Source organism: Protopterus annectens, chromosome 11.part0 (assembly GCF_019279795.1).
Source record: "Protopterus annectens isolate FY-2018-M chromosome 11.part0, PAN1.0, whole genome shotgun sequence".
NCBI lineage: Eukaryota > Metazoa > Chordata > Ceratodontiformes > Protopteridae > Protopterus > Protopterus annectens.
This window is the reverse complement of record NC_056745.1, coordinates 508877679-508893109: the sequence shown is the minus strand read 5'-3', so window position 1 is coordinate 508893109 and position 15431 is coordinate 508877679. Positions and strand designations below refer to the sequence as shown.

The window sequence follows — 15431 nt, the reverse complement described above, 5'->3', positions numbered from 1 at the left end:
CAAAATCCGAATAACTGTAGTCAGTAGAAAACCCATGAACTACCACATAGGCGGTAGTCTACTTAACACTGAAAGTGTGATGAGAGACCTTGGGACACAGGTAGACATTAGTGTCTCCTTTGATCACATCGATACTGTAGTAAGGAAATCCTTCTATGTGGCACACCTAATCACAAAAGGTTTCTCATCCAGGAAAAGAGGTCATTGTTCCTCTCTACTCATCACTCATTAGACCCATTATAGAGTACAGTGCCCCTTTTGCTATGTACCTCACAAGACATCTACAGCAACTTGAAAGGCCACAGAAATACCTCACAAAGAGGATTACCGTCCTCAAAAAGATGCTGTACACAGACAGTCTCAAAAAACTCCAGCTTTACTGTGTCGCATATAGCCTACTCAGAGGCAATCTCTGCCTAACATACAAAGCTGTGTCATACCCAGAGCTGTTGGACATGCTCCACGTAAAGAAATCCCAATCCCTCCTAGCTACATGCTCTAGGGGACCTAAACCTTGTCTCCACAATAAACAAAGCATGCTGGAGGGATAGAGTCCTGTCCCAGAGACTTCCCATACTCTTGAACAAACTACCTATCTATATCAAACAAAGCTCCTCATTTGCACTCCAAGAAAAATCTTAATGATTGGATGGGAGGTGAAAAATATACCCCAGGGATCACTTTTGTGGCTCTGTTTGATAGGGGCACAGAAAAATAATTTTCTTAGGTGGCAAAAGACAGGGTACCGTTTGGCTAGGCTTATAAAGGCCCAAGGACCTATAGCCTAGTACCCACCTATGAATCTGTTAGACAAATTAACGACTGTATTTTTTGTGCTGAATTGGCATGCAAGCCCATCTCCTTACACATTTCTGCAGCTTTTTCCATGTAAATAAGGTTTCTCAGGGACAACACAGTACTGTAGCAAAATACGTTGTTTGCATATGAAGTATTTCCTTTATCTTGTCATTATAAATCACTTAAATGTGGTTACTGGTAATGTTACAGTATTGAAATTCTGTACTTATAGCTGACTTTGATCAGCAAAATTACATTTATTCTTTCTTACTGTTACCACGGAAATGGTGTACAAGTGCTTTGAATGCAGAAACTGTAATAACTAATTGCTTTTTATGTTTAACATGTACAAAATGATTACAATTTAATTGCTTTCAGCTCCTGGGTTTGTTCCTTTGTGCTTACCAAATGGATATCCAAGATATCCCTCTTTTGGAGATGGCTCATCGCATCCTTCTAGCAGACATCCTTCTGTTGGAAGTACACGTCTTCCTTCTGTAGGTGAAGAGTCCACACATCCACTACTAGTGGCTGAAGAACAGGTAAAGACTTTAACATATAATGGAGAGTGTTTTTTTTCATTGCCCTGTATAAGTGTCACTGATTCAAGCTTCATTACAGAGAGCAACCAAGGAGAAAAACTCCATATTAAACTCATAGTAATAGTTTAAGCACTGCATGTTTTAGAAATCTGAGTAAATGTATACCCTGCAGAAACCCAGGTGGTTAAATGGCTAACTCTGGTTAGCTTGGGCATTAATTAATGCATATCTTTGTAGTAACAGTCTTTAGCCCTTGAGGAAAGGACATGGACACGAGATTAATTTGCAGCAAGTAGGAAATTTAAAATCACTTTGGATTTTGTATTGTACTCTTAATGTAATTGTCTTTACATGAAGAGCTGTTAACAACTTTCATTGCCAGGAAGCACTTCAGAGTGGTGTAAGTTCTGTAGTTAGCTTTCTCTAAGTGTTTGACTTAGAGTATCTTGCTGACAAGTATAGTAGTACTGCAGCATAACAAAATTTAATCACCCATTCCCATGACCTGCCTCAGTATCAGAGTAATTCCAGGACAATAATTTGACTTTTGGGACCAGAAGGTCATGAAGGGCACACCAAGAACAACTGATAATTTTCAAGGCACAACACTGTACATGCTACAAAGTTAACTTGGTTATTGGCTTTAAAGGTGGTTATCAGATAGCTTTTCCATTTTGCATATTTAGAACATTGGTGTTTCTCCTGTTGTTAAAGTATATTTAACTTCTACTGGTAATTGCGAAACGTTTTGGATTCTATCAGTCTTGCTACTTGTATGCGTTTTATTAGCATCAGAAGTCTAAAGAAACTGAAAGCATACAAGTATATGAAGTCAGGGAAAAAACATCAACACCATCAGGAATATGCTAAAAACATTCAGCTTTATCTAGAATATTGTACAGCACATTTGACCAGTGAAGTTTATAGTAGAAACAAGCAACACAACCTCCTGAAATTGAGAGACCATCTTTCCCTGGGAAAAAAAAGCTGGCAGTCTTAACAAGAACTAAACTCCATAGAGTTGTCCCCGTTGTACCAATCACAAGATCCACACACTGCTCTAAATTTTTTCTAATCAACGCTCTCTCAACACTCTTGTCTATCCAAGACTCAGTGGGCAGAAGTACTCCTGGTTCACTAGTGATATTAAGGATCTCATAAAACAGTGGAACATTGCCTGTGCAGCATGGAAACAAAAATCATAGTAATTCCCAAGTACAGCAGACAAACCAGAATAGCTTCCAGTACCGTAAAAGCTACTTGCATACATAGCAAACAGATTTTTACCACTAGAACTCCTAAAAAATTCTGGAAAGACTTTAAACAAATAAGGAAATATTCAAACCCTCCTCCAACAAAAATCTATAGCTAGTAACACAAACAACATCCATGCTGAAGAATAGAGAAGCTTTGTCGTGTCTAGTATTTCTGACATAACCAATTCCCTTCAAAGCTGCTACGACGCTCAACCACCATTCCCCTTGTAACTGCTTCCAACCCATCTTTTACACTTTTGCTAATTATGTAGTGAGATCTTGGTTAAGGAAATTCTTAAACTACGTAAAACCGAACTAAATAAGTTGACCGTCTGCAACCATATTGCTAGATTCATTGCAGGATCTACCTATCATACACATCACTGTCAAAATCTAAAACTACTAAAATGGCTCGAATTCCCCAATCTTCTTCTCTATAATCAGCTTACTTTAGCCATACTTTACCAACCAGAGTACCAGGAATACAACCCTTCATTATCCCTCACACCAGTACCAGACCACTGAGATGTAATGACAAATTAATGTTAAGGACCTCTAAATCCTTCAGTCATGCAGGTGATTCAATATTCTCCAACTACATAGCAAAAACTTGGAACTTGCTCCCTCCTGCCTTAACCCTAGAACCCTCTCTAACAAAGTTTAAAATTGCAGCAAAACATTATTTCACCAACCACTGGATATGTACCTGCACTTGCCCAGGTTAATCTCCCTCAGCATACCTCTCTAAGCAGTTCCTTGCTTATATATTTTTTTCTCTCATTTGTACTGACATCTCTACCCACATAGTATACTACTTCCTTTTCCTTACTTCCTAACTTAATGCATTTTTTTTCTCTTAATATCTCTTTTGTCATCTTTGTATATATTCATTAATATTTGAGTTGTTGGTGTTCTACTTATTAATTGTATTTGTTAAATATATACTGTATTTCTGGAGCTTTTCTCCCTGGGCCTCCACTGAAAATTGATATGTATCCAGTTGGACTTTCCCAGTTAACAAACGTAAAATAAATATGTGAAACACACCTCTGCTAAATACTTCAACTCCATTGTATTTTTCTTAGGAAGGCAGCTGACATAATTGCCAAGCCTCAACATTTGCAATCTTCCCCCTTCTTACAGGAATAGTTACCCCAGCACTAAAACATTCCATTATTATCCCTCTCCCTAAATTAGCTTCTCCCAAAGCTGTGAAGGACTAATATCCCGTATCCACTGTATACCCGCACACAGAATTTTTTGAGAAAATCATGTACAAGCAACTTTTCAAGCATTTAAATAACTATGGTCAGCTGTCTGATAAACAGCATGGGTTCAGAATTTTTTTGCACTAGTGTGCAGAAGGGTTGTCTGCAACTGATGCCATTCACAGTAACACCAGTAGTGACTTATAGCAGCTGGGATATTTGTAGGCATGACTAGGGCATTTGGAACAGGGAAACCACAACCTTCTAAGCTGAAAATAATTTGGCTTTGGACAGCATACTGTTACATGGTTCCAAAGTTATCTGATGGATAGAACCCATACCTCTCAATCTCTTAGCACAAGTTTCGAAAAATTTCATAAAAGGTGGGGGTGGGGACAAAGACCCACCAATAGGGATACATTTTAAATATTGCTCTTATAAGCACCCAACACTGCCACACACTACTTCAATCCAAAACCCACACCAGAGCAAAGATAGTTCTAGAATAACTATACCTACTCCTCTTAACGTGCCCTACGTAATACTATTTTCTCAACCAATACTACTAACAACCCTTGTACTGCTTGCTCACATCACCTCATTTCATAACAAACCACACAACATTACTATACCATCATACCACCTCAACCTTTTGCACAACAAACAAAACACCTCTCGCACCGTACATCCCTCCACGTATCCTACACATGCATGTGTCCTCATACTCTTAAACCTATCCTATCCCCACACCTTACCAATAATTTATCCATAAAATGACAAGCTCATAACTAACATCATAAGAACCAAAGTGCAAATAGCCAGACTCTCTCTCACTGGAGACATGCATCCAAATCTCGGCCCATCTGTTTACTATACCCAGTTCCCCAATTGTAATCCATCTCAAAACAGATTCCAACTTCCAAGAAAAGCTAATGACTTGCTTATTCTAAATATTACTGTTAGAAGTATTACCAATAAAGTCCATGACCTTCATGCCAATCTTTCCCAGTACTCTCCAGTTATAGTACTAGTAACTGAAACTTGGCTGAAACCCAATATCTCCAATAATGAAATCCTAGCACCAGGTTGTAACATGCTACGCAAGGGCTGCACATCAAAAAATGCAGGTGGTATAGGTATACTATTTAAAAAAACAGCTACTTGTCCAAAGCCTAGATATTAACACTCCTATCTTAGGTAATGCAGATATTATACTTCTAAAATTAAAACTTAACTGTAGACAATATATTAGTATAATTGACCCTACTTGACTGGGCTTCTGAATTCCTCCAACATGAAACCATCATATTGGGGGACTTCAACATTGACTGGTCAACCTGTGACTCCAGTTCCCCCACAAATGTCACCAACCTCCATGGATAGTCTCAGCTTATCCACCCCACAGTAGAATTGAAAAAACACCAACAATCAATACTTGATTGGATTCTGACAAAGAGACCAACCCTTGTATGTCATCCAGGCTTGCCTCCCTGACAGCATGAGTGACCACTTGCCTACATATATTAGACATCGTACCAACCTGGAAAAGCCCACTACTTATCAGGTAATATGAAACAAAAAAAACTTCAATCAGTGGTTCAAGCCCAAAGTACTTTCTGATTCTTGTTGATGTCTGTGCTTTTTTTTCTGTCACTCAAACCTTTTCCTTTGGACTTTACTTTCAGAAGAATGTGAAGCAGAGTCCCCTTCAATTTGCTGACTCACTGTCGGCTAAACTTTATTTCCTGCTTAGTCTGTTCTGCATTGAAAATGTCTTTGAAATTGTCTTTGAATTGCCAGGAAACAATATTCTGAAGACAGCTGGATACAACAGCTTGAATCTGTCACCTGCCTGTCATTATTCCCTGATTGATGGTGTAAACTTGCTTTTTTTCTGCTTTGTGTACCATGAAAAATCATTTGACACACTGCTGTCCCCAACTTTTAATACTTTTCCTTTCTGTCACAGTTTTGTCAGGAACAACCCTTTCTGCTGGCGTTGTTGCATATTTGTTAATATAGGGCTTGGCTGCTTTCTCATAGCCCGATTTGGACTGAATGCACAATGGACTGGTCAATTAAGAAATCCTGTTGTGGGACACCATTCTAGTTGCTTATTTATGTCATAAAGTTTATATGGTATGTTCCTTCAGTTTCTCTGATACGGCAAAAAATCTTGTGTTTTCTCTATGTACTGTCTTCCATTGCTACTCATTTTTTCCCCTCTTAAATCGCTCTTGAGAAGTGAAGCCTCAAGCTCAGCCAGTCTTTTCTTAATTTGAGCCTGTTATTGCAGCTTTATCAGCTCATTTAAATAGCCAGCTGTGTTTTCCAGCCTTTTGTTATTTAACTGTTTATATTCTTTCAGTGTTTTGCTTATTTTTAAACGCCTCTCAGTTCTTTTGGTTTATTTTTTTCTCAAACAATTACTGGAAGCCATCTCCTGTACAGAAGCTGAAACTTTACCTGCTTTTTTTGCTAAACAGCTGCTAGAGTTTTCCCAGCCAGAGTTTTTGTTTGCCTTTTCTGATTGATTTTTTTTATTACTTTCATCTGGATAGAGTAATTACTAGCAAGTAACTGAAGTTTACCCACTGATAGAGTTAAATCCCCTTTTTTTCACAAAAAAGAGTTTTCACACTGGCAGAATTCTAATCAATCTGTTGATCAATGTGAAGCAATTTTGGAAGTCCCCAAAATATATTTTCTTTTGAGAGTGTTTTGTATGGGCAGATTAACGTAAACTGTGGATTAAATTGAGTGAAGGGATAGTTCTTGTTTGTTTTAATTAGTAGAAGTAGGAGAAGAATGAATGTGGTGGGATTTGTAATTTATCAGGTTATCAGAGTATATTAATGTTGAGCGTTGGTGCCTCTTGTAGTAGAATAAAACAAGTGTTGTGGGAATGGTACTCTGTTTGGGACTACTGAGCTGACAATGAAAACGATGGCTTTGCATGATTATGTAGATAGGGTTGAAAGTATTTCTGGGCATTGAGATAGATACGGTTACTAAAAGAGGTGATTGCTTAAAAATGGGTGGAATAGGTGATATTTGGTGGGGATGTGAAAGAAAATATTTAGAAGTGTAAATTGCTACTAGAAAAGGTTGCAGTAAAGTTACTTAAGTTGTTAGGATAGGTTGGCTGTATCTGTAAGTAACATAGGTACAGCTGTTTTTTTTTTTTTTTTTTTAATTACTGGAATTGATACTTAAACTTTCTGGTGTAGACGGTTGTGCAGTGACCCTTTAGGTAATTTGTTTCTACCTTCAAGTGTTTCTGTGTGGAACAAAAAGCACAGTAGGGTATATCTGAAAATTTAACGTTTAGAACTTTCACACACAAATATAAAGAACTTCTTCAGAACAATGAACATAAAACCAACAGTGTCTTAAATAGTTCAGACATCACATGACCATATTTAGCAAATTGAAATTGTGCTGAATAAAAATATGCAACAAATGAAGTTTCAGCTTAGTAAATGCAATTCATTTTGTGGACAAAAACTTTAAATAACATTTAATGTTGACACTTTCATTAATTCGTAGTGGAACATGAGACTTTAAAAACAACTGTCAGTGTAATTCTTTGACCTAAAAGTGGTTTTGTACGCCAAAAGTAGTAGTAGGTAGGTCCTGGTCCAAAATAAAAGGCAAAAATTTGTTGTTAGTTGTTAAGCAGCAGCAATCCAATGTGTACTTCTTAACCAAAACTAAAATATGTTCTTGAATACATTCAGAAAGTCTACATACAGTCTGACCAGTTTAGAAACTAAAACAGCTTGGGCATAGATCACCATCTTCCTGTTGTAAACTTATGATGTGATGAGAATAATCACTCAGTAGTTCAGGGATTATGAATACATAAGTGTATGCATTCATGACTACTATTCTACCACCTTTCAGTTTTCATGACTCTTGTGGACATAATATAAAATCCACAAAGTTACTTAAAATGGGTGTCAAAACAGAATGCTTCCAACTTGATCTTTTTATTTAAAACAAAAATTTTATTTTCAAAATATCAAGTATTGTAAATTTAACTTCCTAGCAAAAATCCATAAATCTAACAAGGTGTCAGTAAAAAAGGCTCTCTTTGCTGGTGTAACAGACCTGTTGAAATTACTTGCAAACCAGTATGCAAAATTATCACACTTTAGTTTCTTAGACTTTTTATCTATGGACCCAGGCAACGTGTCTTTCCAAATGTACATCAAGACTGTAACTCATGTTCATGTTTACTGAACAAGCTATACTTTTTATGTCATCCAACAATGCTGTCCGACTTCCATGCTGTTTAATGTCCATGTAATTGTGCTTTTGCAAAATAGAAACAAGACATAAAACCAGTCTCATTCTCAAACTCCACAAAATTCGGTGTGTGTATAGGCATTAGAGGATTTTTCCAAACCACCAGTGATATTTGCTTAACACAAATAAATTTTTAAAAACCGCTTTATTTATCACTTGTGACATAAGCAAACTTGCGATTATATAAAGTAATCAAGTAGTAACAAGTTTATATTTACAAACATTATACATCACGTGCATTGTTCTATAATGAAAGCAAATATAAAGCAGCATATTTGAATTGAATTGGAAGACTTTGATTTCCATTTTGTAGTAATTGCTTTTTGGCAAATCACCAGAAAAAAACTTTGCTGCTGTGTGTCAAGGCAATTCCTGATCCCTGAATCCCAGCTAAAAAATATTTCCTTTTCATTTGCTATTTTTCAGTTCGGTAGGAAAGTGGTAATTTTACTCTGTATTTTGAAGTCTGCCTAGTCAAGTCACTCACAGAATATTCTTTTCCGACAGGCTTTTTCTTTTTCTTTATCATCATATTCCATGTAAACTGGGGTATAACAGTTTCTCTGCAAACACTCCTCCTGGCAAAGATCCTAAATCTTAATTTTTTGTTGCATATTTGATTGCCATACATATGTTCTCCCATTGTTTCTTTATGAAGAGCTTGACATAATGGTTAAGATGTTTACCTTACAGACATAAGGTGCAGGGTTTTAAGCTGTTTTCCTTCAGAGTTCTAAATTTACATTTAATTTCTTCATTGGCTTCTTCCAATATCACCGCTGCACTATTAATTACTATATGGGATTCCCTGCTGTGAAGCCCATCCAGCCAGTTTACCAAAGTCTACCATTGCTTTAAGGTATGCTGAACGTCACCTACACACTCCTCATATAGCATAGGGCATAAAGGTGACATTCAGGCATGTCATCCTCAGAACTTCTTTGCCGCCAATCTGAACACTGTTTTTAACCATCAGTTTGCCTCTGTCCATTTTTTGCTTTTTTTTTCTTCCTGTTTATTGGAGCTACGGTGATTTCTGCTGTTTACTGAAGTACTCACCGTTGCAGATAAGTACCCAGTTGGGGGGTTTTGTTCATTTTTTTGTGCTGTTTGGGGGGGTTAATGTTATCCAAGAAAGGTAAATGCCAGGTGTGGGAGACAGATTCCCAATAAAGACCACCACGATAAGTACCTTTTTCTTGCCTAGGAGCTTCTCACGACTATGTCTTGTATTTGTGAGGGATTTTCCTAAAAACCCTTCGTAGTAGGCGTTCTTCACTTTCATTTTATCTTGAGAACCAGCATTTTCAGCAGCTTGCTAAAGATACTATGGAGGAAACTTCTGCCCCGAGGGTCAGCCATCAGGGAAGAAGGTGAAAAAGGTAAGCCCAGAATCTTCCACTGTCCAGCCTCTGCCAGGGGTTTCTCCCAAGATTATTACAAACCCAGAGACTCGTCTGGTTGTGTTGTTGGATTCCTCTGCCACATCTGGGTTGGAGGCTGGCAAAGATCTGGCAGGCAGCACATCCAACGAGGCTTTGCAGGCGTCTGTTTTGGGTGTTCAGAGGGAACCACAGTTGGTTTCCGAGGGGTCTAAGGAGGGTTCTGCAGTTTCTTCTTAGGGAAGAAGTTCCTACTACAGTTGTGGAATGCTGTCCTGAGTTAGGGCCCTCTCAAGTTTTCTAGGATGGATATTCCCTTGAAAAAGGAACAGAAAACTAGACATTTTTCTTCTTCTCATAGGGACCCACAAAGTGAGTGGCAAGCCTTTACTCAGGGGTTATTTAATGCTTTACTGTCGTTAAGGCCTCCTCAAGGGGTTTCAGTTCCTGCTCCTCCTTGGTCTTCACTTAAAGACCCAGGGAATTAAATTCTTTTGAGGAAGAGTTGGATTCTGATGAAGAACCCCTTACTTATTTTACACAGGTTCCTTCTCATTTAGACTATGAGTCGAAGGAGGAGGAGCAATCTAATAGTCCACATACTCCTTCTGAGGAAATTCCTTTGGGGACAAAATGTCTAGGATGACGGAATTTAAGTGGGATTGTGCCCAGGTTTCTGATATCCATAAGAGGTACTATGAGTTACTGTAGATGGAATCTCCTAAACCTGAAGCTATTCCTCCTGTCTGGCCTGCTTTACTAGATTTTTTTTTTTTTTTGGTTTGGCATTAGAAGTTCACCCACTTCAAAGCCGGAGGCCAAATGGCAACAATGTCAAACCCGACATTGTCTAAGTACAAATCTTGCCCCCATCTTGACCCATGTTAAAGCCCATTTCGAGATTTACGGCGAGTCTTATTTCGACAGTGTCGGAATTCGTCATTGTCTTTTTAGCGGAAGTGGGTCAGTAATTCCATCATTCGATGAAGTCTAGTTCGATCTTTTCATGGTAAACCTGTTTCTTCTAATGCTTCTAAAGCATCTCATTCACTGCCCCCTACTCCCAAGAAGTCTGATGGATTTTATAGGGTGCCTGAGGACTGTTCCTATTTGTTCAGATGTCCTGCTGATGACCCCTCTGTAGTGTCTGTAGCCTCTGATAAGCCATCTGAGTTGCTTCCTTCATCCAAGTTACTGCTTTCTGACAAGGACAGTAGAATCATGGACAGGCTGGGTAAGAAGGTTTATGCTGCATCACCTAAGCACGCAATCAGTCATGAATGACTTTGGTACCCAGGTTGATAGCAAACTGACGTTTGACCATCATATTGCCTCCGTTGTACAGAAACCTTTCTACATGGCCCACCTCATTAGTAAGGGGATATCATCCAGGGACAAGGTTGTCATAACATCCCTGTACTCTTCCCTTATAAGACCCATTATTCAGTACAATGCCCCTTTCAGCATGTGCCTCACAAATCACATGCAGCACCTGGAGAGACCACAGAGTTTCCTCACCAGGAGAATGCAGGGCCTCGGACAGCTACCCTACACAGATGGGCTAAAGGCCCTGTCCCTCTACTCAGTCTCCTCCAGACTCCTCAGAAGTGACTTCTGTCTGGCATACAAAGCAATCTCAGACCCGGCCTTGATAGGACTGCTGAATATCCGCAAGACAAGCTCCACTAGAGAAACCTGCACACGCAACCTCAACCTGGTCTGAGACATGAATAGGACTTGTTGGCAGGACAGATGTGTCCCAGAGACTCCCCCTTTTGTGGAATACACTCCCTCTCCACATCAGGCAGAGTACTTCGTTAACCCTTTTTAAGCGCACCCTGGATAACTGAATGGGAAACAGAAAATACATCCCTGGGATTCCACGTGTCCCTGCTGGACAGTGGCATAGGGTGCTGACTTGCTGGAACATGAGCTAAATTCTTGGCTAGGCATGTAAGGGCCTCAGGGCCAGTAGCCTAGTAACTTCCTATGATCTTATAATATTTCTGCTACCCTAGATTTTATGGCTATTAATTGTCAGACCCATATATCTAGGTATGTGTTGGCTGCTCTTTCATAGGCTTGTCAGCTTTTTTCTAATCTTCCAAACTCAGAGTAAATCTTCTGCTCTTTCCTTGCTTGGGACTTCCTCTCACTAGTTTGTCATTCTATCAGATGTGGTTATGATGCAGCGGATGCCTCTTCTAGAACTGCTGCTTTTAGTTTAGTACTGAAGAGATATGCTTGACTTAGGCTTCAACCTTTACCCGATGATATTAAGGCTAAGTTGCTGGGTGCTCCTCTGGATACTCAACTTTTGTTTGGAGAAGCGGCTACTGGTTTGTCTAAAAAGTCTGCTTCTCCTGTGCCTAAATTTCAGAGAAACTACCTTTCTAAGCCAGCCTTTTTCGTAGGCAGTCTCGCCCTCCTGCCAAATGTAAAAAGGGGGTGGTAAACTGGCTCTTCCAGCTAAGGCCACTCAGACTGCAGAGATTCTCAAGTCTCCCTATTCTGACAAATCAGGTGCTGTCTGACTATCCACTTATTCCCAGTGACATTCCTCTTTCTCTTCCCCTTTCTGTTTCTCTTCCTGTTTGGCTTCAAATCACCCAGGATTCTTGGGTTCTGTCGATCATTTGTCAGGGGGTACTTCATGGTGTGGAATTCCCGTCGTCCTTTTATGGGCATTCCTCAGCCTCCTTGAGAACAACTTCCTTTTTCCCCCCAGAGTTTCTTTGAGAGCTGTCATCTCAGAATACTATTCAACACGTGCCTGTGCCCCAAAGGGGGAAGGGGTTTTATTTAAGAATGTTTCTTGTGCCCAGAAAAGAAGGTACTTGACCGATTCTAGACCTTTCTCATCTAAACACCTTTCTGAAGGTGCCTTCCTTTCAGATGTTGTCCCTTCAGATCCTTTTTCCTCTCTTGCTACCTCAGGCTTTTCTGGTGTGTCTGGATCTTAAGGATGCTTATCTCCATATTCCGATCCATCCTGTTTTCAGGAGTTTTTTGCATTTCACTGCTTCCTGGCATTTTCAGTTCTGTGCCTTGCTCTTTGGCCTTTCTGCTTCACCAGTGTGTTCACCAAATGCCTCTCACTCCTGTGATTGCTTTTTGCAGGCTTCAAGTACGGTGTCCACGAAGGTCTTTCGCAAATATCCCCAATATAACACTATCTTACACGCTTCTAGCATGCACCCACGCCACACCATCAGAAACATCCCTGTATCACAGTTTATGCGTATGAAACGTCTTTGCTCCAATCAGGAGGATCATCATATGGCCAGTACAGATCTCTGCTGCAGATTTATGAACAGGGGATATCGTTATGTTGACATCAATCTGGCGAGAAATCGAGCCAAGAACACGGAGAGAACTGAATTATTGGATTACAAGAGTCCACCTACTGACAATGCACAACCTACCATTAGGTTTATCACTACCTATGGTAGGAATTATAATGTCATCTGTGATACTATCAAAAGACATTGGAATATTCTGCTCGCCAATGACCAGCTCAGATCCCTTCTAGGCGAGGAATGCAAGTTTTCATACAAAAGGGGTAAAACGTTAGGATCACACCTCTCACTACAAACATACAGGCAGTGGTGGGGCTATTCACAAACAGTTAACCCTCACGGGACACGAACTCTTGGGCACACACCCATGTGGTCATTGTGTATCATGTCAACAGATTACCAAATCCAAACAGTTCTCCAGCAGGAACACCAGCAAGGTTTTTGAATGCAAGGTATTTGGCAATTGCAGTAGTGACTGGGTTATATATTTAGCTACCTGTCACTGTGGGGCCTTCTATGTGGGTCAAACCTCCAGACAACTTAGAAGCAGGATTAATGAACATCGCAGTGACATCAAAAACAAAAGGACCACCAATGCTATGTACCAACACCTCCTCCAACATCCACAAGCACTATTTACGTTTATGATTATTGATCGAGTTGTGGGTGATCGTAGCAATAAACAGGGCTGGCATGGCATTCTGAATCAGAAGGAGAAATATTGGATCATTACTTTGGGAGCTATTTTCAGTCCAGGACTCAAAGATCATTTTTAACCTTGATTTCCATAACTTTTCTTATGTCACAGTTGTCCACTACATATCCTATCATGTGAACATACCAACATTCATATGCCGACTTATCATAACTATATATACCTATGAACATCGTTACTCAGGTATCACTTTACTTAGTCAGCCAGTGTATGTTTCTTACTTCATTCACTTCAGTGTATGTTTCTTACTTCATATACCAATTGGTTCCATAATGCATATATTTTTATAATGTTGTTTTTTTATCATGATGATATATGTTTATCAGATTTTTTGCTAACCTAGTACAGCAGGATATTGAATATTTCCCCTGTATTTTGCACTCTGCACATTTCTGTGCACTTTGCTTTGACTACAATCAGGGTGGTTATCAAATTCATTCCATTATTTGTTATATTTATAATATATTGTCTTGTTATAATATATTCTCATGTTATTAATATGTGCCATACTTATTTTAGCATAACTGGTCTATCTAAATATGTATACTGTTTTGCATTTATTTTTTTGAAATTATCATTACTAGTATCATTCATTTTGAATTGCACTGTTTTTGGTGTCCCTACTCTTATTCATGAATATTAATGAATGACAGGGCAGTTTTTATGCTCATTGGTCAATTCATACTATATATATGCATATGTATTTTTCACCCTCTGTTTATTCGTCTGTAACACACTGAGGAAGGCATATTCTGCCGAAACCGGTCTGTGGTTATTTGGGTTTACAAATAAACCTTTATATATTGCATTTTTGGCTCTGCATCATTCCTGCTTTTTCTGCTGGCCTGTCTTTTTTTCTGGATATTTGGTTTGGGCCGTGCATCCCCCACCTGCATAGAACTTGGTTTGTGCTAGAGGTTCATCCAGGCCCAGATGCAGATGGGAGTGCTCTTGTCTCCCCCCCTCCGGGGGGGGGGGGAGCTCGACCCCCTTTTTTGCTCCAATCGCTCCTTCTCCGACCCGACTCCCAGGTTCGGAGCTGTCGAAGCCGTGCAGCGTTGGATCCGGGGGTGGGTCGGAGCCGACAGTGCTAGGCACTTCGGCTCAGACTATTCCCTCGAGTTTGTCTGATCCGACCTCTCAGAGCCATGGGCCGAGCTTCGGATCCAAGGGACTCTGTGTGCTTTCGACCCTGTCCCGGTCAGAGCGCACGGGTCCTTTGGATCCGACAGTCTCGGCCCCGGGTCCGATCCCCGCCTTGGATCCAAGTGGGAGTCTGATCTCGGATCCGTCAGAGAGCGGCTCTCCCTCGGCTTTCGCGGTGGTGGAGAGGGTACTGTTGAGTAGATCCAGGCCTCCGGTCCTGGCTTTGGCTCCCCCCCTGCACTCCCTCTCAGCTGGTCCTGGCTCCCCTCACCCGGCCTTCGGGGCAGCCTGCTTCAGCGCCTGTAGGTGTTCCATTGGAACAAGATATTGCTGGTGAGGACTCCTCGGACAGCCCCCCCGAGGAGGTTCCTCGCATGTCGAAGTGCAGAAGGAGGCACGTGGACTCCCCTGAGTCCCTCACTGAAGATACGGACTTGGATGAAGGGGAAGGCTCCCCAAGATCACCCCCTGAGGATGTCTCCATTAGAGACTCATGGAAATGCTCAGAATCAGGAGGGGGTGGTCAGCCCCCAAGGCTTCCTCCGACGAGTCCGTATTCCTAGAGGTGTTCGAGGCAGGGCCATCTACCTCTTGGGTGTCCCCTCCCCCCGACCCCTTTGTGGATCTTAGAGCCACTAGGGCTTGGAGGGAGCCGGACACTGTAGAGCCTGTTCCCAAGCGCCCGGACAAAATCTTGAGCCCCCTCCCCCCCCCCCCGTCAGAGAGAACCCATTGGAGCAAAGGCCCCCCTGTGGATTTCATGTTGGTGGCGGC

At 40.6% G+C, this 15431-nt stretch overlaps 1 protein-coding gene across 1 annotated transcript in view; it reads left to right on the top strand.

Annotated features, from left to right (window-relative positions):
* The window catches only part of FRS2 (fibroblast growth factor receptor substrate 2), a gene marked incomplete in the record, with an annotated part of 1814279 nt that overhangs the window by 1785013 nt on the left and 13835 nt on the right, over window positions 1-15431 (top strand). Inside the window, 1 exon segment of the mRNA XM_044088006.1 lies at window positions 1177-1340. Coding sequence (XP_043943941.1) covers window positions 1177-1340 — 164 coding nt within the window.